The sequence below is a fragment of the Leptonychotes weddellii genome, chromosome 14 (assembly GCF_054177405.1).
Source record: "Leptonychotes weddellii isolate Sample4059 chromosome 14, ASM5417740v2, whole genome shotgun sequence".
NCBI classification, from domain to species: domain Eukaryota; kingdom Metazoa; phylum Chordata; class Mammalia; order Carnivora; family Phocidae; genus Leptonychotes; species Leptonychotes weddellii.
In genome coordinates, this window is record NC_138382.1 from 11,085,550 (window position 1) to 11,111,764 (window position 26,215).

Genomic DNA, 26,215 nt, shown 5'->3' on the forward strand with positions numbered 1-26,215 from the left:
TCTGAAAAACAAACTGAGGGTTCTGGGGGGGAGGGGGGTGGGAGGATGGGTTGGCCTGGTGGTGGGTATTGAGGAGGGCACGTTCTGCATGGAGCACTGGGTGTTATGCACAAACAATGAATCATGGAACACTTCATCTAGAACTAATGATGTAATGTATGGGGATTAACATAAGAATAAAAAAAAATAAATAAATAAAATGGACAATTATAAAGCAAAAAAAAAAAAAAAAGAAATAAATGAGGTGATTCATGCTAAATAAACTTTTCAAGTCAACTGGGTTCCAGAGACACAAGGTGGCAGCGGGTACAAAGTGCTTGTGGTAACAAGCTGGTGTGCCCAGCATGAGCGTGACACGCAGAAAGTGAGGAAGCTCTTTCTGAAAACATCAGGGAAGTGTGAAGACAAAGCTCATTTGTATACATTTAAAAAGAGTTTCTGAAAGTGTGGTCCATGGACCACTCTGGTTGGAATCACCAGAATTTTTTGTTTTTTTAAGATTTATTTTTTTAGAGAGCGAGCCAGCGAGCAGGGGGAGGGGCAGAGGAAGAGGGAGAAACAGAATCTCAAGTAGACTCCTTGCTGAGGGTGGAGCTCTATGGAGGGCTCGATCCCAAAACCCTGAGACTGTGACCTGAGCTGAAATCAAGAGTCTGATGCTTAAGTGACTGAGCCACCCAGGCACCCCAGCATCACTGGGATTTTTGTTTCAAGGACAGTTTCCTGCACCCCAGCCCAGGTACACTGAATCAGGATTTTTCAGGGGAATCTGTGTCTCCTAACGCATTCTCAGGCATCCTGAAGTGTGATAACTGCATGCCTATTTTCAGTGTTTTCTGTGTAACAGGTGGTCAAGAAGTCAGCTAAGCAAATCTCAGAGGAACGTAGTTAACCCATCCTTTGAAGTCTTCACTTGGCATTGATGGGCTGTCTAAAAGTCATGGGCAGTGGTTCTCCGAAAAGGATTGCTTTATCATAATGGATTGCTCAGCTCTGTGTTTTTTTCGGATGTTTGCTGTTTATATTCAAGGCCACACTTTCCCAACTTGGAGCTGAGCAATTCTAAAGCAAATTTAATCAATGTGGAGAACTGACTGACCAATTGAGATCAATAAAACTTTTCCCCTCACTAGTACGTTCTTCCATGAACGCTAGCTAGGTAATTGTTTTAAAGTCAATGCTTTGTTCTCTCCATGCTGACACAACATGGAGGGATCAAGGAGCCATATTTTATTTTGAATAACTGAAGCTACTCCAGCCTTGTGGAACTTGGGAGGCAATGACACAGGTATTTATATAGCAGTATCTTTAATACATTCCATGGAGGGAAAAACTGCAATGTAAAAATTGCAAAATTGCAATTAAATAATTACAGGCATTAGTGTATATATAATATACACTAATTATATATATAATTAATTTTATTAAATTAATTTGTCATTTAAATTGATTTCATTAAATTAATATATAGAAATTCAATATATAAATATATAACATAAAATATAATTAATATATTAATATGTAAAATATAATTATATTTTAAATTATATTAAAATTATACTTAAATTATATACTTATATTAAAATTATACTTATAATATATTCACATATTATATTAATATATTTTAATTATAGTTATATAAATATATAATTAATGTTATATGTTATAATATATAATATATACTTAAATATATATAAATTTGAGTATATATAAATTCAATGTAATAATATGTACACACACCTACAAACACACTATCTCATAAAACTATCCCTTTTACTGACTTTCCTTCAATACTATGCAGACTGATTCTTTGTTTTTCTATGTTGAGTTACGTAAAAGAGGGTCAGAGATTAGCTTTTTCTTGGTCATTCAGGCTGATCCTCAGTTTGGATCCAGTTTTTGATGGAAAAGGAGAACAGGAGCAACAGAGTCACTATATTGCTATTTTGTGAGTAATTAACATACGCTGTTCCACTGAATAGATTCTTGGGAAGAATGCCACACTCAAGTACTTTGTCTTCTGGGCTCCTGAAACACTTTGTACGTTTATCACAGCACACGTGACCTCCCAGTTATCTGTATTCATGCCTGTGTTTTAATCTCCATTATAGACTCTGGGACAGGGCCGTGTCTTGCTCATTCTCCAGCAGGCCCATGCATAGAGTAGGCATTCAGTAAATGTTAACTTAGAAAACAGTTTACAAAAACAACACTTTTTATAAATAAAGCCCCCAATAGCCTTTGTCTCCACAAGACATTTCCAACTTTCTTTCCTTCCTTCTGGGGAAGGAAACAGAATCAAGTTTTGACATGCTAATTTCTTATAGAAAATCTAGAAAAGAGACAAGGTAAGATGAAATTAATGGAAACTGAAATGGACACTTGAAGTCAGCATGCTTGATACTTGTTTCCTTCTTTCTCACTTGACGTTCCAATTATGTCTAAATCATACTGGGATACAAACCACTGAGATCAATTACTTCCTTTCAGCAGATCTCATAGAGACAAATTGATAGGGCTGTGACATCCTTCAGCCTTAGATGGAAATCTCAAGCAGCAGAAGAAAGCATTAGTAACCATTGCATAGAGTGATATGCCCTAGGGAATACAGACTACTACCTGGATTTCTAAAATGGCTAATTTTCTGGCGACTTCCTCCTGATTTTGGTCATTCTGATGTATACTTGGAGAGCAACACACTTTTGTTACATCTGTGCTAGGATACAGTGATATAATGTGAAGCCATGCAACATATTTTTCCTTATTCATCTCCACTTTGTCTTCCATTTATGCCTTTACTTCAGCTAATCAAAAAATGTAGGGACCTTTATTAAGCTCCCCTTAAACAGGGAAAATGAGATTTCTTTATTTGATTTATTTGATTTTTAAAAATCTATTCCTGTCCTCAAGATCAGGCCATTCCTCAGTGTTTCTCCACAATATCTAATACAAATTCCACTGACACATAAGAATGGGAAGAGTCTACTGGTGTTTGGCCCCATTGATAACTTCCCAAAAGTTATCAACAGACTACTTAAGATCTTTAAGGCTTTCTGCTACCACAGGTTCTGCTTCTCGTCCTGGGCTCTCTAAAAGTGGTAAATCCATATAATAACTTATGGGGAAAAAGACACCCAAATAAATATAAGGCTCGGCAATAAAATCCAGATGAATGAGCTGCATCATCTCAGAATGCACATTCATTCAGATACTTTTTCACGCTGACATTTTTTCATCCGTGCAGCACTTTCTCACTGACTGATAAATGAGGAGCTAGACCACGTTTCTCTGCAATCTGAAACTTAGATTATGAATTTTCAAGCAGTCTCTGATTTCAACTGCAGGCACCTATCACCTGAAACGTATCCCTGACAATGGGTGATGTTGGTCGGCTTGCTCGGTCAGCAGCAAAAAGCAGAATGTCGGTATTTGAAAATGTAGGTAATCAAATCTAATGCCCCTTGGGTGGCATTAATCTGTTTCTGTTTGCAGTATTTAGTCATGCATGATTCAGAAAAGAAAATTTGGTAAGATTTTTAAGGAATGAAATTAGTTAGGGAGAGTGACTTGTGACTCATTTTAAACTTCGACTGATGAGAAATAGAAACTCTAGTACGACAATAAGGGAAAGAGAGAGTTTGGCCATTTCTTCTGGGAGGCTTGTGCGATGGAGCAGAGACAGAGGAGAAGGCAAAGGTAAGAATTTAGTTGCAAATGCCTCCTAGTTTATCCAAACCCATTTGTGTTGGGATAGATGCGGCCTGTCTTCCCCTACCTCAAGTAATCTCATCTACAAAAGTTAATTAGTTTTGCCAATTATAGTTTGCTTCCAAAGTGATGCCCTTTCAAATTCATATTCTTGGAAGATGGTTAATAACAGGGAATATAAAGGCAAAATATCAAGTTCACAAAAGTTAAAATAGAAGGTGTGTAAATTTCATTCACTTCTTTAAGATTATAAAATGAAAAGCTTTAGAGCTGAATATACACATTTACGAGTCCTTGGACCTGTATTATTTATTTAACCACCTGTAAATGAGTTTAAAACATTTTAAAGCATATTTAAATTACCAAAATAACCAAAAAGTAAAAATCAATGATTCCAAACTCTGATTCAGGTTTTGTAAACAAGGTGTGTGTGTTTTCTATAATCAATTTTATATGTACAATTATACCCCTTTATTTATATAGGTTTGTTTATATGAACATATAGTTATACATTTATATTTATTTGTAGTGAAACATGTCCCAACTCTGTCATGAATCAAAGAAGAAATTCTTGGTGAATGAAGTCTGGGATGGGTTCATCTTTTTTTTTAAGCATAAAGAAAACACTCCTGCAAAATAATGTTCTTTGGAAATGCTTTTTTAAATCGGCTGCACATGTGTGGCTAGACAACTTAGTCAAGCTAAGTAAACATGATTAATTCTGGCAGTAATTCAGATGACACAGAGAAATGTCATGAATTCACTGGATCAGGATAAATTTATAATTGCTTTCCTGGAGCAAGAGTTTACTTTTATCGTAACAGCCTATAAAGTAAATAAATATAGATTTATATATTTGGATTGGCAATAACAAAGCTTCTCTTGAAGTTTCTACTTTCTTAATCACGGTTTCTAAATGTTTCTTAAAATATTTAAAGTTTTAATTTCAGTGATTCCCAAGGGGAGAAATTATATCTCAATTCTTTATCTTCATGCTAGTTAATTCTTTGATAATCAACCATGGTTTATATATTTGCACAGATCCCATATAGATTGTGCTTTTGCATATTTTGGTCATAAAATAGTCAGAACTAAAACAAAACTTTGGTTTTAAAGCGAAAATTGCTAATTAAAGTTAAAAGGGCATGGTATTTCTGACTCTTAATTTGGGACTGGACTGGGGAAAGGAAAAAAATCTACATGACACCTGAAACTAATATTATACTGTGTGTTAACTGGAATTTAAATAAAAACTTTAAAAAACCTTAAGAAAAAGAAAGGGGAAAAAGAAAAGGAACCCACGTTGGTCAGTCTGGACATTGGTTTACAACCAGGAATGCATTGATTTTATCTTTTTGGGAATGCATGAAATAATACAAAAAATTAAGAAATTATAAGCAAAGGGGAAGCTAAAGAGAACTTAAGTGCACTTATATTCAAACAACAGTATCATTGAAGTACTACATAAAAAGCATGAAGGCACATACCACAAAATCCATTTCAGCAAATTTTTATAATAGACCAGAAAAAATCCTGGCCTGGGATCATGGGCAAGCACATAATTGCTCTGTGTATCTCTGTCCCCTCGGTTAAATAATATAGAGACCCTGCCCCCTCCGCCCAAGCTCTAAAATGTGTAATATTTCCCATGTATAAAAAACAGAATCAGGAAGAGCAACTAATCAAAAACTGTAACATTTTCAAAGTATACAACCCACAATAAGGACAAAAAGGAGGCCCTGGGTTGAGACCTTCATTGTGTACAGACCTAGAAAACCTGAAATACTGAGATGAACAGCTCACTTTTCCAGGAATTTTCTGAAAAGGAAATGTGCATTCTGAATGCAACCTTGTGGAAACACAATAAAATAATTACAAGCACTGGGAAGCCAAAAAGTAAGCCAAAGCAAAAAACTGTAAGTTCTTCAGTTATGTTTGAAAAAGGAATACGTTGCTATATTTAAATTGATGAGAACTATGCCTTAATTTTTTTTCTTTTTAAAGATTTTATTTATTTATTTGACAGAGAGAGAGATAGCGAGAGCAGGAACACAAGCAGGGGGAGTGGGAGAGTGAGAAGCAGGCTTCCTGCCCGATGTGGGACTCGATCCCAGGACTCTGGGATCATGACCTGAGCCGAAGGCAGACGCTTAACGACTAAGCCACCCAGGCGCCCGACTTAATTTTTAATAAAAGCAAAGCACAGTTGAGGATCCTGAGCTCTGGTTAGTAACCAACATGGAGGCGTTTGGGCAAATGTTCTTTTCGGTTTTTTAGCTAGAGAATGGACCAATATTTACAATGAAAGGAGAAGATAAAAGTCATTTAAATTTGCCAGGAAGCAAACTCCAATTTCATGCTCAGGAATATCGGTTTTTTGTTTTTGTTTTTGTTTTCATATCAAAAGTTTTCATCAGGGGACCTGAAATCACTGTTACTGTTTGCAGTGTTACTTGGAGGGCCCGTGACTCTCCTATATTTAGGTCCATACACTTCCCCGGGCAGGGTGCCTGTGTTAATGACTACCTGGTCATGACAGGTGGGGCAGGGAGTGTCCCATAGTCCGCAAGCTCACCGGTCACTCGCTATTATCATTACACGTTTGTCTACTTACTAGACTTCCTAGGAGCTATTTGAGGGTAGGAAGAGTTGGTGTGCTTTTTCCCATCTTGGTGCGTGGCCCCCAGTAGGCACTTTGTGTATGTTTGTAAAACGGGATGAATAAAAGATCGCATCTCCTTTGGGGCTCCTTTCTCTCACCAGGTTCATGGGTTAGGAGAATTGATTAGGTGAGGAAGTTCCTTATTTAAAAAGTTAATGACCAGGGCGCCTGGGTGGCTCAGTTGGTTAAGCAACTGCCTTCGGCTCAGGTCGTGATCCTGGAGTCACGGGATCGAGTCCCGCATCGGGCTCCCTGCTCAGCACGGAGTCTGCTTCTTCCTCCGACCCTCCTCCCTCTCATGCTCTGTCTCTCATTCTCTCTCTCGCAAATAAATAAATTCTTAAAAAAAAAAAAAATAAAAAAAAAAAAGTTAATGACCAGGGGTGCCTGGCTGCCTCAGTCAGAAGAGCGGGTGACTCTTAATTTTGGGGTCATGAGTTCGAGTCCCAAGTTGGGTGTAGAGATTACTTAAATAAATAAAAACTTTTTAAAAAGTTAAAAAAATAAAAATTCAATGACTCCTCCTGAGTTTGCCTTCTTAAACTCATTCACACCTTGGGATGAATTACTTTGATCTAATAATATGCACGAGTGCTTGGATTTTACCATTCACTGGGTGGGACCTCAGATTGGCAGGGAAGGTTGGGAAGAGAAGTCCTCCTTGGGGTTGGGGCTTTGGACTGTTGAAAACAGCAGCAGGGGATAGACAGACCAAGGAAAATGCATGGGGGTGGGGGTGGAAGCCAGTAAGGGTGTACAGGGTGGTTAGAGGCTCTGCTTTCTGAGCTGATCTAGAAGGATTTGACAGCACAGGCCACCCAAAGTTTTGGTAAAAATTTGGCCTTTGTAAACCTACAGCAGTTTGGTGAAGCTGGTGTTTGGAAACTGAGCCTGGAAGCTGCACATCCCAGCTTCTCCCAAAGTACTCACATGAACCATAGGGTCTGGATTCGCTGTGCTTTATGTGTTCAAACCCAGTCCCTGCTTCTCCTCAGCGGGAGGAGCAGAAGAGAGAAGAAATGAAGAGAAAGGGTACCAAGTGCTATGACCCCTCCTTCCCTTTTGTCTTCCTTATTAGTCTAGTCTAGTGGGGCTTTCATAGAATTTCTCACTTCATAGGACATCTAGAATATATTCCCCTGCTCTTCCCCACCACCTTCCCAGACCAAACGTCTCCATCAACTGATACCATCTTCCTGAGCTTGGAACACAGCTTTGTACTCAAAGGTCTCTTATAGGGCCTGGCAAATTACCTACCCGCCTTCTTCTGAATATTTATGCCCAAATGCCAGGATGTCAGATGCCCGTCCACTCCCATCACAGACAACAACAGGCACGGGAGGGGTGTCTCGAAGGTACTCCAAGACAATCGAGATCACATTGGGTCCTCCTTCCACAATGAGTGCCACCACCGGAACTCCTTGACCGATTCCTGCATTAAAAAAGGAAAAAAAAGGGAAAAAAAAGAGAAAAGAACACAAAGCCAGCAAACCAAAGAAACAAAAAGGGAAACAAAAAGCACAAACTAAAATTACTGAGCATGGGGGAGATCACAACATATGAAGGGATAAAATATGGAGCAAAAATTGTACAGAAACTCCTTTCACAGAATCTTCCCACCAAAGTCTATCTGATTTTGCCCTCTCCTCAGAGTTCCCGGGGTGCTAGGGCCGGTGAAGGGACCCACTGCCATACTTTACTGGAGGTGGGGTGCATAGGGTGAGGAAGGAGAGGAAGGAAGGTTAGTAGATCAAGCCTTGAGCCAGCAACCGAAAGACTGGAAGCTAAATGTGACCTTAAGCAAGTCTCCTATGTACCCAGTGGTTCAGTTTCTTACGTGAAAAATGGGAATTTAAAGCAGGCCAGATCCCTGATGTCATCACAGTGCTAAGAAAACATCTGAATGGTTCACTTTATTAAAGACGATCAAAATCAGCTGGGGGCATATATGCACTTGTTGAGTCAACTACTGGCTACATTAGGGGTCTATCTATATCTGACCATAAATGATCCGCTTGATTAAGGGTTCTTAACAGCGTAGCAGTCATGATAAAGAACCCAAGAGACATGGCATCTGCCATCTGCCGCCTGCCGTTACTGCGTCCTTCACCGCTGAGCAAGGCACCAGGCACATGGTGGGTGGTCCGGAAACAGTGGTTGAATTCAGTTGTTGAATTCTGGGGTGTCACAGACCTTTTCTAAAGTATTTAAGTTATTAATGGTAAGCTAGAAGACCTAAAAATTGCCCTAACATCAGTACTCATGTGGGGTTCAACCTAACATATTAAAGATGACTATTAAAAATGAATGTCCATGAGAGACACGATGACAAAGAAATGAAGTTCATTTTCAAGTGACCTCTCAAGTGTCATCATGGTTCATTGGATAACATCTTGTGCTCATTTTGGTATCACGCTGCATTTTCTCACTCTTCACCTTCCCAGAATAGTTAAGAAATTGAGCAGTACCATAAAAATGAGATGGTTTTGTACAGAGCAGTTATCTTAAAAAAGAAATAATCAAGATTCTGTACCACTTCTGTAAATACGAACTAAAAAAAAAAAAAGCCTTTAGTCATCTCAGTTTTTCCCTTTCCCCTTCCTGCTGTGGTTTTTTTTCTTTTATCCAGAAACTGCTGCCCTGTGAGAAATAATAGTATGAGGTTTGGTTTCTTGCTCCATTAGTGAGAGATTGTATTTGACTTGGGGGCCCTGTTATACTTCTACAGTATTATCAGTATCCTGGGGGCTTCTCTTTTCTAAGTCAGTGTTTTTGATGATTTGATTTTCGTCTTAAAGGAATGGCCCAAAGTGTCAGTTACACAAAAATGGGTGCTGTTTTTAAATCAACATTTTAAAAATGTAAGAAAATGACAATTGTGGGTCCCAAGATTTCTTTTTGTGCTCCAGAGGGAATTAGAAGAGAGGGATGACCCGTGGTGCCATTCGATGTTTCTGTGGATGGAAAAGGTTTGAGAATTCCTCCTTCAAATCCAAGAAGAGGGAAGAGAAAGATCAGTGCTGCTCCCCTTTGGCTCAAAGGCCCTTAATGATTCAGACAAAATGTCCCTTTAAAACTCTATTTACATGTCTATGAAGGAGACATTTTCCCCACTGCTGATCATGAGGATCAAGTAAATTCTGTTGAAAGGCTCTTTGAAAATTAAGGGCTAACTTGAAATGTTAATACAGCACACTGCTTTTGGAAGAGAACTTGCTGACATAGGAAATACCCACCCCTACGTGGATTTGTATTTTAACATGCCTTGGAAAAGGGTCTCTTTTCCAATGTTTAAAATTATTTTATGAGGTATTTCCCAAAGAACTATGCTATTTAATTTTTCACTTTTCCTTGCGCTAGCACATGCTATTGTATTGCTTCCTATCAAGGAACAGTACGCTGTGTTTGCTGTTTTATACCAAATGATTTATTTAGACTCATTCTAGGATCTTCCAAGAGAGGCATTTGCCAAATTCTGATCTTGGGCACTGATTCTGTCAGTGGAATCTTTACTCCAAATCACAGACCAATAGTGATCCACTCAACGTTCTCATGGAGAAAGAAGTCTTAGAATGGGCCTTCTAGAATTTCCAATCATCTACAATCTACCAGACAATAGGCAAGATGGCTGGAAACATCTCTTCCCTTTGCAAGGATACATAGGTGCAAAGGATCAATTTTCAGAGCAGGACTTGAGAGCAATAAACTGTCAAATGATTTCATATCAATGTATTTATCAATGTACCAAATTGTTGTAACCCCTAGAAACAGAGAAACATTTTAGATGATCAAATTTCCTATATTTAGAATGAAGCCATTATCAATTACAAGGATGAGAACAACTATATTAACTCATATTATTATTATAATATTATGACCCAGTGCTAAAAATTGGATGAAGTATCAAGATAGAATCTCCCTTTTCAAAAGTACTGAATATATCTGGTCTCCAAATTCTCTTCCATTTCCTACACTGATAATACATGGAAATTCGTTCCATAGACAACAAAAGCTCTTATAGTCTGAAATAATGTACTTTTGAATTTCTTAGTTATGGGAGGTAGAGAATGAGGCTATATCTAAAAATATCATGCTTTATGTAAACTAAACCTGCCAGAATATGGTAACATTAAGTCTTCCTGTCAAGACACACACACACACACCCCACCTTTGTTTCTGAGAAAGGAAAATGATATCAAATAATCAGTGATGAACAAAAGCAGTGGTTCTTAGCCTATTTTTTTTGGAGACAAGGGTCTCTGAATATTTTTGTGAATCTGATGAAAGCTAGTGACCCCTTCTCCAGAAAAATACACATATGGATAGTCAAAAAATGTGTCTATACAATTTCAAGGGTTTATGGATCTTTGAGAGAGATTCATGAAAAACCTATGAATGGACGCTTACAGAACTCCACCCTAAATTAAGCACATTGTTACAGCTGCAAAGAGCATCAGCTTGCCTTATTTTATGAAGCTCACTGACACCTGTGAGAGAAGTTCTAGAATGGGTTTTCAAACGAAACTCTGTGCCCAATGGGAACTATATCATACTATTGCTGTCCAGTTAGACTGACTGGCTAAACTTCCACAGAAAACACTGTCTGTAGGATATCACCCTTCCCTTCATTCTCTCTCGTTTTTCTTTATTTCTTCTGTTCACACTTTAGTTCCTAAGTTACATTTTGGACACAGGATATTAAAAATACCCTAGAGAAAGTCACAAATATAAAAGTTAGACTCTGTAGTATATAACCTCATTAGTAAAGAAAAAGCTTCTTAAATTATCAAGAACAGGACATTTTCTATTAATGATGTAAAGAAAACATTTTTCTTTCTGGAATCCACTACATACTCAGCTCGATTCACATGGCTCACTACTACTTTCTTTATGCCCATAACAAAATTAATATAAATTCCTTTGAAGATAATCACAAGTTTATACCATACTCAGCTAAACCTACTAGCCATTCACAAAAAAAAAAAAAAATAGTTGTTCAGATGTATAGTTTTAAAAAATATAACCTCTATTATTCAGGAAACTTTTTTCATTTTATCTAAAGCCCTCAGGGACTTTTTTTTGTGTGTGTGTGTGAATACATTTCCTGTGCTTTTGGGGAAAAATAGGTTAATTCCTTAGTTGATCACAATAATTTTTCATTTTCTACCATAACCAAAGGCTTTCAGTAGTTCTCAGGGATTTCCATTAGAATTTAATTTTAGAGTAATGTGGAGTTGCTTAAGCAGGAAGAGGCAAGATGCTTGCCACACGCTTGAGCTTTTGCCACGTTGGAGCTAGAGGCATGGCCTCCAAAACTGTGGGCTTGGGTAATGGATTTAACAGCCACATTCTACAACATTCCAAGTTGAGCTAGGGCTTTCAAATTACAAACTGTACCCCCAATTCATTGTTCTTTGCAGAAGATAACCCCTTGGACTTTTGTTACATTTTGTTCTGACTGCTATGTCCTTTAGCTTGGGCTCCCAATGAGGCAGACAGTGCCAAAATTGACTTAAGCAAAAACTGGGTTGGGTGTTGTGAGGAAGGGAGGTGGCAGGAGAAAGTCTTAAAATTCCAAAAGCGCCCCCGCCCCCCACCTTCTTTCTTTCTGCTGACTTGAGATCATAATCTATGATCAGTTCGGGCACTTGTGAAAACATTCAGTCTGTTGTAGTGAAACGCCTGGATAACGTGAGCATTTTGATCAAAGTAAATGAACACTTTGGTTTTATGTCAACATCACCATATATGATCTAAAATGCCTATGGGCCTAAGGAATAATTTATTTTCTGTTGGGAAATGGTTCATATTTACATGAAGATGGAGCATAGAAGGTTGATCTTAGGTAGGTCATAATGATGTAGGCTAGAGATCATGTGATTATTACAGTAGAAGCCCTTTAGAAAGGAGGGTTCAAACTTTCTGTGAGAGATGGCTTCCTGAAGATCTTAATGCATTCAAGACTGAGTCCATCAATGGTGGGTGGGCATTTCTGTCAAGCCCCTGAAATTGTGCTGCAATAACAACACAGTTAATTCACTGGCCTTGCCACCTCTGGGATTATGTGATTCTTGATGATTTGGAAGTTTGTGTGGAGAATTCACATGCATTGAAATTATGCATATGGTAGGACTTCACCAGTATATTTTATGTTTCACAATTTTAAAGTTACATAATTAAAATTGGCATAAAATTTGAAAGCATTGAACATGTCCCCTTCATCCAACTTCTCACTTCAATCACCTGGTCTTTGGTTCAATGGTTGGCTTCTACCAACAGAACACTGGTCACTATCTCCTGTATTTGGACTACAGAATGAAGCCATAGAAACTCAGCAACTGCCTAAGATTTTGCATTCTTCAAACAGAACCTTGCACAGACTTGGGGGACATTAGCAATTACTATAGTGATGGGAAGAGAAGCAGTAAGCTGTTTGCCTCATTTTAATGGATACCAATTTGCTACCTACTTGAGAAGTAATGGCTGAAGTTTGCATAATACAGAGCGTTCAACAGATAGAGATTCTTGATGCTCTTATCTATTTAGTGAATCTCTTCTATGTTCAGAATAACTGTGGACAGATTGATAAAAAGTACATAAATCTGGTAATCACTTGTGTTCAACTGACAACACTCGACACTATTCTTGTTTATTAAGTTTAAGGTGCTTCTTATCATTAGGAAGATTCATAACACTTGAATATTCAGGTACGACTATAGAATATTATTGTCCACAAAGGGAATATTTTAATATGCTGTACTTTGAGAAAGGGAACACAACTGGAAATCGTTGAGCTACCAAGGAACAGAGCAAGCCCAAGAAAATATCTAGGGAATGGCATGAGAAAACATTTTTTCTTCTTCTGAAAAGATCTTTTCAGTCTCCTGTGGAAGCAGATGTTTTGGATATTGCCTTCATGCTTAGAGGTAAAATATACTATCTATTCAAGACGACAGAACTATAACCGGAATGTGGCTGGCCTTATTTGGAAATGGGTAAGAAACCCAATTATCTGTTGGTGAATCCCGGTGATGTAACAATTGGTAAATGCCAAACCCTGCAAACCACTCCTGTGCGTCATTGTAATTTCTATACCTTTTTGCCACTATAATTCTGCACCTAAATTGATGCTTAGGAAAGCATTTGGAGATATAAAGTACCACACAAACTCTTAGGCAGCAAAAATAAAGCCACACACAACAAGATGCTTCACTTCTGGATACTTATGGTTCTCGAGTGGGAAGGAAATTCCTGGAAAGATGGCTGGGGTCTTTCCCGGTGGTTGGGACTTCCCAACATATAAATTTCCAATTCCTTTTAGGACTAGGCAGGGGGAAAATAATGTGAATTCCTTAAATGTCCTTTCCTATTCACCAATTCCTATGGCAATTCCCTTACTGATATTTAACGTAATGGGTCCCCTCCCTATACAGTCCTTCCTGTTTACAGCTAATGCCGATAAGCCATATGTATTTTATCTTGCCATTTAAAATCTCAGCAAATCTGGCTGGAGACAGGCGGTTGTTAAGACACTAAAGATACAGAGTTCGAATTGTTGGGAAAACCTCTCTCAGTGATGAATGACTGAGAGCTGATGGTGTAGCCTTTCTTTTCCTGGGGACAGAGAATGCAGAATCTATCAAATTAATATGGCAAAACCCTTCTTGTCCAGCTTGTTTTCAATACTGTTGCACTAATCTATTTTGTGCATTATCGACACCACCAGTATTTTCATAGGAATGCTGTACTAGCTCCCACCGGCTGGCTTTCACTTTGGATGAAATGCAAAATTCATCGATTTTTTGCTTCGATTTTCTGTCCGGCCATCAGAGGGCAAAGGACAGCCTGGGAGGGTGGACGAGTGGATGAAGTGAGGTATCCTGTAGACCAGCCACGGTACACTGTGGCACGTATACTAGAAATATCTGTCATGTCCTCCATGTCCACACTCCCCTGTCAGAGAATTGACCCGTTCACAGAAGCTTGGCCTTATTTGGCTTCTTTCAAAGCTGGTTGGACTAGAGGTGGATGGCAGACCTGCAGTGGGCCACATTTGCCTTCCTGGAATTAGAGTGGAAATCCCTAGGTCTGGAGTGAATAACTGGAAAGTGGGTTGGTGGGGAGTGAAGCCTCCATGAGCCGCGGCTCTGGTGGGATCATGAAGGGTGTTTAAGCAAGCAGAGAAGAGTGTATGCAGGGAGAAAGGAAGGGGCAGAGGGTACCCTGGAAAAGAGATTATGTGACCTGTGAGGGGAATGAAAGGGTGTGTGGTGTGTGTGTGTGTGTGTGTGTGTGTGTGTGTGTGTGAGAGAGAGACAGACAGAGAGGGAGGGAGAGATTTATAATTAGTCATTATTTATAAAACACTTAGAACAGAGTTTGGCACTTGAGAACCATATTGTTAAACAAACACAAATATAAAGATTCTTATTTATATTTATTAAGCTTATAAAAGATTTCTACTTTAAATATATGTAAATATTCATGAGGATGAAAGAAAAATAAATGCATTTTGTATGTTTAAATCAAAAGGATGCTCTGACAAATAATCTGAAACACGTTTTTCCAAAGTTTGAATGTTCTCTCACGCAGACCAGTAATATGCTTAGGAAGACAAATTTTTTTTATCTTGTATCCAAAAGGCTAAAACTTTCTGGTTTGGGGTAGGTGACTCTTTCTAGAGGGGGATTAGGTGACTTCTTGTATTACTCCCCAAATGCCTTCTACCCTGGGCCTCTCCTCAACCAGCTTGGAAAGCCTTTCGAGTTCTGTGGGTTGGACAAAGATGTAAATGCCAAATAACAAAAACCCATAAACCAACTCCAAGTATATTATATGCTAATAAAGTAAGTTGGCCTTTGACTTAGTCAATGGGAAACAGTTATTCCCTTATGGCCAACCAGCTCTGATCGAAATATCCTGCTATTAACATTCGCTTATTACCAGGACATGCAAGTAACATTCTCTGTGAATCGTTTCAATAGAAAGGGAACAGCCAATCCCAGGGGCTGTGGTGCAAGTATTATTTTCATAAAAGGAAAGAGCCAGTGTTTTCTTTGAGGCCATTGTTTGCGGGCTGAATGTCTTAATGTAACTGATCTAAGTCTACAAGAGAAGTCACCCAAACAAAGCTAGAGTCTTCTTACTTTCTACTCTGTTCAAAACCCCCACATCAAAAGGCATCCCTTGCCTTCTCAAATGTAAGGTAATCAGAGTGGTTCTAACTCATTTTACTTTATAATACTTTGCCTATCCTCCCCGATAAATGTGCCAGGATCTAGGTCCACGGCCCATACAAGTTCGTTTGGCTTCTGGGTGGAATTAGCAGGCAGCAGAGCAGGCCAGGGAATTATGGATTTAACAAAACATGGAGAGACCCGGCCCCCAGGGCAGGACAGAGGTGGGAGGAGAGGGAGACGGTAGGAAAGAGCAATGTTGCGGGTAATGGCAAAATGGTGGCATGTGTATTAATTTGCCCTTCTAAAAAAACAAAAACAAAAACAAAAACCTTTCTGTATTAGTTGAGACAGGCTGCAATTACTTCTTCCTGCCCCAAATGTGAAAAGGTCTTTTCTCTCTTTAGGGAATGTTCTTTTTGACTTACTCTCTGTGAGGAACTCATACTCATCCTGCAGTTCTCAGGTTCAAAGACCAGTCTTCCTGAGCCCCCTCCCCCTTGCCCCACCAGACAGAATTAACCATTCTCACTTGTGTTTCCTCATAGCACTTGCTTTTTTTAAAAGCCCATGCCAATGAATATATTTTATAACTTTGTCCATCAATTACTCTGTTATAAATAAAAACATTCTCATAGCACCTTTCATCCCGAAGTTTTAGCTCATTAATGACATGTTTAGGCACCTCTTTTCTCTGTTAGGTAGGTTTATCTTTGTATTCCCTGCACACCATACAGGGCTCTACACAGGGTAGATGCTCACTAAAACTTGGGGTACAGAAGGAAGGCGGGAAGGCAGGGCACTGCATTACCATCAAGTATCTCCTGATTTCTTATAGGTTAAATGACAATATAATTATTTCCACATTAAGTTTTTGATGTTTTCTGACATAAGCAATTTCCCCCTCAATCAACTGGCCTGAGTTCCAGGGCACTGAGATCTGATTTAAATTCTCATGAAATCAGGAATTATTCCAAATGCCCAGTTTCTATGCTCACTGGTATGTTCATTCCTGTGGACTAGCAGAACTGCATCCTGATTTCCCTGCCTCCACAATGATCACCACCAGCTAGTTACCATCATAAACACAGTCTTCTCTATAGCCATCTTTAGTGGGTTCCCGTGGGTCATAGACAAAATCTCACATCTTTCATGTGACAGGCAAGGCTCCTCATGTTCTGGCCCTAGCCTCCATCTGCAGCCTCATCTCCCTCCAGAACCTTCTGTTCACCCTAATTCTAGTCTCATCAGACTATCATCATGATCTGCCATCTAGGATTCCTAGACATCCTAATTTTTAGAGGGAAATATCTCTCCCCACTCCTGGTTTCATGAAGAAGAATGAGGTCTCCCAGTTTCTCCAGGGGCCCCGTGCCCAAAGCTGTGTGTGCTGGGGTGGGGGGTGAAGGCTCCTTGTGGGATGCTATCTGATTTGAGGGAGCCCCTAGGCCCACTTGACTAACAGACTTAAAGCCACGTCTGCTAACTTGCCCAACAAGAAAAACTGGTATTTTGAGTCCCATCAAGTACTTTTTTTATTTCTCAAGTTGTTCAGAATTTGGATGAGGAAGACAGGTGCTATGTATTGTGGCCCCTCAGAGAACCCCCAACTCCATCTTCAAAGTCCAGTCTAAATGTTACTAATTCCTGAGGCACTTCCTAGCTCCCTTGGGTAGTATTAATCATTCATTCCTTTGTAGTCCATTGTTGATTTGTTTTTCTTTTACATAGCTTTTGGCAGTTATTTTATTCTGTCTTGCTTTAATGAAAATTTTACCCACTAGATTTTAAGTTTCTTGGGACAGGACCCTCTTAGGCAACATCCTGGTTTCCAAAGTGCTTCACACATAGAAGGTAGTTTAAATACTTGTGAAATAAAACAAAATTAAAATGCACAATGTCTGGGGTCTAGACCTTGGGACCAGCACAGTTGAAGGGACAGGAATAAATTGGTGGTTGTAAAGGGACTGAGTGCCTTATCGCAATACTATTGATGTGTCCGGCCGACAGTAGAGATGATAACCATAAATGGTTCAAAAGTGGCCTCATGTTGGCGTTTCCCAGGCCTTAACTAACGGGACTCAGCAGTAGTCAGAGACCTAGAGAAGAAGAAGCTGAGTCACCCAGGTGGGTGCTCACATTTCACTTGGTCCATTTGGATTAGGTCTGGACGAGTCCAGATTCTTAGTGACTCAAAGAGCCAATTTGGTTCAGCTGTCTTGTACTTTTAAATTGAAGGCTCATTGTTTCTCAGAATTGCACCCAGCTGGAGTGACAACGTGTTCTGGTCATGGAGGGGGAAAGACGTAAATAGAGGTTTACATTCTTCCCTTTGCTGGAACAATATCCACGAAAGCTATTACTTCCTCCAGATGAAATGAATAGGGAACTACATGACTGAAAAGGCGACCTAATTCTGTTCCCTCTGAGGTGATTGATGTGATTCAGCCACTAAGGTGCTGTGGGCTAGGAGTGACCTTCATTCACCACCAAGGTTATTAAAGTAACTGACTGCCCTATCACATATGAGACAAAGGGAGTGTTCTGATTATTTGGGATCTAGTAATGGCATTTAGTCCAATTTCTGACCAGCAGTTGGGAGAAATGATAAATTTGTATTTATCTGGGCATCTTTTCTAAAAGACAATGTGTCAAGTCTAATCAAATCTTTATTGTGACTAAATGCTCAGTGAGAAATATGAATGACAACGTCACAAAGAACCTTCTTTCCCCTGGTTTCAAGTTTCGGTGTGGATGGAGGTCTATTAGGGTCATGCATCTAGCCCCTTGTCCTTCCCTTACTCCTCTCCACATATAAAATTGAGCAACTTGATCGGTGGTGACTAATGTCTGGCCATGTTTCTCAGTTAGAATAAATCTACTCAAAGTTTTCCACTGAAGAGAATTTAGCTTCTTTCTTCCTCTTCCTCCACGGACCAGTGCCAGTCAGTGCTGTTAGTAAAGGTGTGTTTTGTAGACACAAATTTCTTCTCTGGTTGGCTGTCTGGAGGCTGAAGTGAGTAGGCAAACCCCTTTGGCCCTCACACTAAGTCATTATTTCCAACAACTTCACCATTAATAAAAATGATATTTTGATCTCCATCTGCCTGACTCTGGTGCCCAACTCTCTGTCAATTTCAATCCTCTCCCATCAAGGGTGATGTATAATTTATTGGGCTTTCTCAAGCTCCAACATCACGAATTACAATACTGTCATTTCTCTTTCTGGCCTTCACTTTGCAGCAGAGCATCTAACAAACTTGAGCCTCTGGTTCAAACCTGTGAACGTGAAATTATTTTTCAAGTGCAAATATGGCCTTCTCTGAAAGACAGTTTTTTTATTTATGTTTTTATAGCTCCTCCAAGGGAAACAACAGTTAACAATACACTAAAAAAAACCTAGTTATAAATGGAGCCCAAACAAGGTCGCTTATGAATTTCTGAGTTGCAGCGAACGATCTCATGTAGTGAAGTCCGCTCAGCCAAAAGGCTGAAGGCAGTTTCTTTTTCTCTTAGGGGAAGGAGCAGGTGTTGAGCACCTACCAGAAATGGCAGCCTCCAGGCGGGTTGCACTGGCTGACTCAGTCTGCTCAACAACCCTATGATAGAGATATTACTATCCCCATTTTATAGTTAAATAAACTGAAGCCTAGAGAATAAACTGCCTATCTGAACTGGGTTTCCCAAACAGGGCCTGTTAGGAAATGCAGAGTCTGGACACTGTGCTCTTCTGGGTTATCTCTCACAGGGGTGACCGTATGATTTAGCATTCAAACACCAGGACACTCTTGCAAGGGAAGGGGCCATCAATCCTTAATAGTTTTTCTGGGATGACAGGTATAAGCCAGAACTATCTGGTCCGGGACAAACCAGTACATAGGATCACTCTAAGTTTCTCATGTCTTAGCATCTCAAACTCGTTTCTGGAAGATTTTAAGTTTTTTTTTTTTTTTTTTAAAGATTTTATTTATTTATTTGAGAGAGAGAGAATGAGAGACAGAGAGCACAAGAGGGAAGAGGGTCAGAGGGAGAAGCAGACCCCCCGCCGAGCAGGGAGCCCGACGTGGGACTCGATCCTAGGACTCCAGGATCATGACCTGAGCTGAAGGCAGTTGCTTAACCAACTGAGCCACCCAGGTGCCCCGTTTCTGGAAGATTTTAAACATGGATGCCACCCTCAGATATTTAGAAAGGGGCCCGAGTTGGCTGGCTGTTCCTTTGCTACATCTCTTCCTGGCTTAATAAGGCCAAGACTCACTGCTGCCCCTCTGTGATTCCCTGGGATCAGGTTTCCAGCTCCTTCTAAACCATAGCTATTCATTATCAGAGATATTCCTTCCTGTTAGGTACTCAGAGAGATGAAGCTCCGGGGAAGGATTCGATCATTAAGCAAGGGAAAATAGCATCTACAATCTAGCAGCACTGCATAAATCCTGGAGGGGGAAAATATCGATTTACAGTTTTTCTCATTCTAGCATATCCTTGATGGTGCCGAAAATAAATCACTTCTACTCTTCTCTCTTATAAATAAATGCCTCATTACATTCTATCACTTAAACACGTTGGAGTGCTGAGATGAAGAATCGGCAGACAGTCATGGCCCAGGGGCATCCAATGGTACTTTGGGTCCTTAACCACTCACTCATTATCCTACTCTGTCATGTTTGTGTGAAACAGCCACTTGGCTTCTTCCTACTCTGCCACCAAGAATCCTTTGACTGCAATAGTAATCATCCTAGAAAGGGCACGACCCTAATGTTAAATATAAGAAAGTGGCCCTCTAGGAACTGTTCTTAAAACCCTAATGCTAATGTACAAAGAACTAGTTTGTGCACTGAAAATTATCACCGAGAGGGGTGTGTAGAAATGTCCATGTCAAGTTCTTAGCTCTTCTGATCAGTGTCTGCTCTAACGCATGGCTTTTGAGTGTAGCATGCATCAGAATGACCCAAAGCTTCTAAGTAGGTCTAAAGTGGGACTTGAGAATGTGCGTTTCTAACAAGTTCCCAAGTTCCTATTGCTGCTGGTCCACAGACTACACTTTGAGAACCACCGCCCCAGCATTAAGCTATAAGTAGAGGAGACTTCCGTCGATGAAAAGAAGTGAAATCCAAGATGTGTCCCCTGCAGTAACTCAAGATGAGAGCCCATGGAGTAGGACTGAAACACCCATGTTATGTTTCCAGCAGTCTATCTTAAAGTCCAAACTAGGAGTCAGCAAACTTTTTCTGCAAAAGGCCAGATATAAGTATTTTCAGCTTTGCAGGCCAGACAGCCTCTGTTGTAAGCCCTCAACTCTGCCACTGTGGCATGAAGGCAGCCATAGATGGTACACAGAAGAATGAGCATGGATGTGGCCGTGTTCCAATAAAGCTTTATTTACAAAGATAGATGGCATGCTGGATTTGGCTCACAGTCTGTAGTTTGCCAACCTTTGGGTCTAACTATTGTAATAAAAATGATTCCTATGAGGCAACATCTGTTAGTTGGCCAAGACTGAGTATGTCCATGATCAATGAGAAACTAACCAAGCTGGAAATCTGACCTTGTAAGCCAAGCAGTGACAGCCAGTTTCGTTGTATACGATTGAGAAAACATGGCCGTTACTGGAAGATATTGGCTTGTCTTGCCGTTCAGCCACTAGAACCAACTATTTAAAGATGAATGGTTCCCCACTTCGTCCTATTTCAGTAGGGGTTTCACTGTACTGCTGAATATTATTTACCTATATTGAATGTATTCTCTCCTTGGTACTTTGCCTAATAAGTTTCTGTGTAGCATGATCATTTGTTGAGTTACTAATTAATTCACATTTTGTTTTCCATTTTTTCTCTTTCTCCTTATTTCCAAAAGGGCCCACTGGGCTGTCTTTCCTCAGGGAAAGTTGGCATTGCTGGCCTGAGGGTGAACTCACTGAATGGCTTTTGTTAAGAACCTGAGCTCACCAATGTCTTGAAGAGAAAGAGGAGAAGCCAAATGTCTCTGATAGGGAGAAGTGGGAGCTGATGACACAGGAAGGAGGGACTCACAGCCTCCCTGACTGTCAGTTCCCACGTCTCTTCTGACTTGACCCAGTTGGCCATTCTTTCCTCTTGGAAATATGTCCTTCACTTGGCTTCCAGACAGCTCCCTCTCCTTACCTTGTGAGTTGCTCCTTCTTCATCTTTGCTGCTCCCCTCTCATTTCCCTGACATCTGGTAGATGGACTGTCTTAGGAATCAGTTCTTGGTCCTCTGCTGTCCCCTACTGTCTCTCCTCACACACTCCCTGGATGATTCCACCCACCAGCATGGTCTCATACACTGGCTACACATGGACAACTTCCATATTTACATCTCCAGACCGAGTATCTCCACTGAAATTTAGTCTCGCACAACTGTGCTCCTCTCGACATTGCCACATGGGCTGTGAGATGCCTCAGATCGGACGTGCCCAAAGGTAAACTCCTCATATCATCTCATACCTGCCATTCCCATCCCCACAGCCTCAACACAGTCTTCTAGCTGGGCAGTCCCCCCAAATTGGAGTCATCCTAGACTCATCTTTTCCTTTTCACAACTTGTAGCTAATTTAATGGTAAATCTTGCCTGTTCTGCCTTCAAATTATAGCCTGAATGATATACTTCTCACCTCCTCAACTGCTACCACCCCTAGTCTAAGCACCACCAGCTTTTGCCTGGATTATTGCCATGGTCTCTTGACTGGTGTTTCTGCTTTCACACCCACTCCCTGGGAAGCCTACTCAACTCAGTAGGTAAGGTGATGCTGTTGAAACATACAAGAACACTTATTCCTTTGCTCAAAACTCTGCAAGCTACTATTTCATATAGGGAGAATGCAGAAGTCAAAGTTCTTTTTTTTCTTTTTTTAAGATTTTATTTATTTATTTGACAGAGAGAGAGATAGCGAGAGCAGGAACACAAGCAGGGGGAGTGGGAGAGGGAGAAGCAGGCTTCCCGCTGAGCAGGGAGCCCGATATGGGGCTCGATCCCAGGACCCTGGGATCATGACCTGAGCCGAAGGCAGACGCTTAACGACTAAGCCACCCAGGCGCCCCCAGAAGTCAAAGTTCTTACTGTCCTCACTGGATCTGGCCCTTGTTCCTTCCCCAGACTCCATTCCTGCTCCTCTCCTCCCTGTTCCATCCACATGGCCACGCAGGCCTCCTGATGTTCTCCAATCATGTTGCCTACATTCCTGCCTCAGGGTCTTTTCATTGCTGTGCCGGAAACGGTCTTCCCCAAGATGTCCCATAACTTGCTCCCTCACTTCCTAAGGTCCTCACTCAAATGTCTCCTTTCCAGCGAGGCCTTCACCTATTTGTTTAAAATTGCAGCTCCTTCCTCCACTCCTTTTTTTGACTTACTTCTAATCTCCCTCACACTTATCACTATGTAATACGCTATATGTTTTGCTTATTTATTTCCTGTTTCCTTCCACCCAGATGCAAGCTCCAGGAGGGTGCGATGAGCATGGACACCTGGCCTGAGGGGGTTCGCTGTGAGGTGCACCCTGGGACTCTGCTCAGCACTGGAGCTCCCAAGCCTTCTGCCTGGTCTGGGAGGGACCACATGGGCTGGGGCAGTTATGGCAGCAATGGTTACCTTGGCTGAGGGAAAGTACGAGGCCCCTTCCCAATTTCCCAGGTACGCTATCAGCCTGAGAGAGAGAGCAGGCAGGGGGAGAGAGAGGGAGAAGACGGGAAAGGAGGGAGGGAGAAGGGGAGAGGTGGGAGGGGGGCAGAGAGAGGGGAGAGAGAGAGAGCATGAGAGGGGGAAGGAGAGAGAGACCTAATAAAGACTGAGATTGAATTCACCAAAACTAGATGGAAAGAGGGCTTGGAATTGGATTTATTTGAATTAAGGAAAATTTTTATTACATGACATTTCCTACATGCCTAAGTTTATGAACCATAATTCATACTCACTACCACAGTTCTTATTACTTGAATAATGGAAAGAAGTAAGTCGACAGAACAAGACAAATCCTGCTCGGTGCATGCCATGAAAACTGAGTCCAGGGACAGAAATACAAGGGTGAGGAGAACTTTCTATCTCTCCCCCAACTCCTGATGTGGGCACACCATGCTTAATTGTCTCTTTCAGAATCTCCCCCATGATTTCCTAATAAATTCTGATATGCACCCGAGCCAGTCCTTACTTCCTATGTGGAAGAAATGCTGCTAATGAGGAGAGGTTCAGCTCAGATTTGTTTGATGACCAGAAAAGCTGACTCTTCAGTCCTCACGCCCCCCGTTGAGCAAAGGCGCACCTGTTTTTTTTTTTTCATCCTCCCTCGCTCCAGCAGGAATTGCCCACAGAACCCCATGTGGATGCCAAGATGCCAAGGCTCATTAGCCAACAAGCGCTGTTGATTCCTCTGCCTGAGATTTAGGACCTCAGTGTTTCCCTGCAGGGCCGTGGCATGTGGAACTCCACGCAGCTTTTGAAATCTGGCATCCTTGTGGAACAGGGACAGCCTGTTCATTGAGGGGAAGAGCTGCTTGTTTGTTTCAGCTCTGGATGCCAAAAAAGAAAAGAAAAAAAATCAACTGTTTGCCTATTTGGCTGGTATTAGGGCATAACATCTCTATTTTCCTCTTTTTTTTTTTTCTCTTCCTTAGGGGTTAATATCTTTTGCTGAGGGTTCAAGGTTAAAAGATTTGTATTCTGTCACAATATCTGACAATTTTATTACCAACACCTTGGGAGCCCTATTTCTGGTCACTTTTCAAGCCTATCTGAAATCGACTTCACTTCCCTAGCCATCAGTTTCAATGGTTTGAAATGATCCAAATAATATTTGAAGGGAGAAGAATATTATTTTAAATTCTGGGAAGGGGCTTGGAGGGGTCCTATGACAAATTCCCTAGCCTTACAAGCAAATTAAAATCTCAGCCCACTGTTTTTTTTTTAGACCCCTAGAGAATGAGATACCTTATTCTCTCTAAATATATCCCACTGTAAAATCGTTGATTATGGCAGAAAAGTACTCGGTCAGCACAAGTTCTGCCATTTATTTCATGTTTGCCTAACTTTCTAAAGTTAGCTATGCATTTCTACTGAATGGTTGATCCTAATCTAGACTGAAAAGCAGCCATGGGCAATTATCACTTTAAATAAGTGGGGGAAAATCAATACTTATTTCTTTTTCTGTGCAAATGGAAATAATGAAGCCACCATGGCATAGCCTGCTACAAAAATTACACATCCTTCAACTCTCTGAGCTCGTATGATGGCAACGATTTAACAAGAATCATGAGTCAACAGGAACACATCCAAATTTCTAGGACAAAAGCTTTCATGCCCATGACAGTCGGAAGTCTTCACGATGGTCTTTGCCTGTTCGTGTTCCTATTCGTTTCTCTTCCCTAAGTCTGTCTCTGTGTTATTGCTTTATTACATGTCCTTCCTTTGTAGCTTTCAACTTCTAAGCTCCTCTATTACATTTTTATATCAGGCTGGAAACCAGAGCTAAAAATAAGGCCAGAAAAACATGGATTGATGTTTACAATAAACATTTATTGAGCACCTACCTGCACATACCAGGCACTGTGCTAGGGTTGCCGGATGACAAAGATGAGTAGGACTCAGGCTCTGCTCGCAAGGAGCTCACAATCTACAGGTGACGGAGGGGACGGTGCAGGCAGACAGATAAGCACTCTGCCGGAAGAGACAGAGCCTCTTACACAGAGACTTACACAGGGCACTGTGAGACAGAGCCTCTTACACAGAGACTTACACAGGGCACTGTGGCAACAGGAGTTATGGGGCAAATAATTGAGCCTACAAGAATCACAGTGTGCGTGCGTGCACGCGCGTGTGTGTGTGTGTTATGATAAGATTCCACAGAAGAGAAGATTTTGAAGATGAGGCTTGGAATGTAGCTTTCTGTCAATAACTAGAGTTGGAAGAGGTTGCAATTTCAGCAAATGTCAAAACAGGAGGAATACACATCTGACGAGGTATGTCACTATGTCATTTATAGGAAACTGCAAGTAGCTTGGAATGGGTGGAGCAGAAGATCCACATGCATGATGGAAGGAGAAACTAGAAAAACAACCGGTGAAAAGATATGGAAAGACACTCCTTTAACAGTGAAACCAGAAAGAGGTTGGGTCGCATTAAGAAGGTCTATGTTATCATGAGAGTAACCTATTAGATCTGACCAACAACAGCAGATTTTGCTGACATTGAGACCAAAATGCCAACTATTTGCAACACAAATCTTTCGAATCTGAAAAGAGATCTCAGCGTGCTTCCCTGAATGTAAAAGCACCTAGGAGATCTTACCGGAATGGAATGGTGGACTGTTTACAGGAGCTGCCCCAGTCCCTGAACAAGTCATTCTAATGCATAAAGAAGCGCGTTCCCAACAGAGAAAAGGCTCCTAGCTTGAACTGGAAAGTAAGTCAGATAAACAAGATAGGCAGCTACCTAGAAACAGGTTTCGCTAACGTTAGTTCTACTCCCCCAACACTATTCGTTTGACTCCATTACTGTCTTGATTGACAAAGTGACTTTTTAGTACCAAGCATGACAAACATTTCAGTGACAGCCAACTTGTATCAGGCCATTTCAAAAGATGAAGAGAGGGCAGATGTTTACACTGCATTGTCTTCGTCGCACAACCTATTCTTTTTAGAAGGAAAATTCTTTAAAAGGTAGGG

At 40.7% G+C, this 26,215-nt stretch overlaps 1 protein-coding gene across 6 annotated transcripts in view; it reads right to left on the bottom strand.

Annotated features, from left to right (window-relative positions):
- TRPM3 (transient receptor potential cation channel subfamily M member 3) overlaps positions 1 to 26,215 on the bottom strand; it is a 535,004-nt gene that overhangs the window by 177,470 nt on the left and 331,319 nt on the right. For all 6 annotated transcript variants that reach the window (XM_081802839.1, XM_081802841.1, XM_081802838.1 and 3 more), the window contains one exon: positions 7,628 to 7,802. In XM_081802839.1, the coding sequence (XP_081658965.1) occupies positions 7,628 to 7,802 (175 nt within the window). The remainder of the gene's footprint in view (positions 1 to 7,627; positions 7,803 to 26,215) is intronic.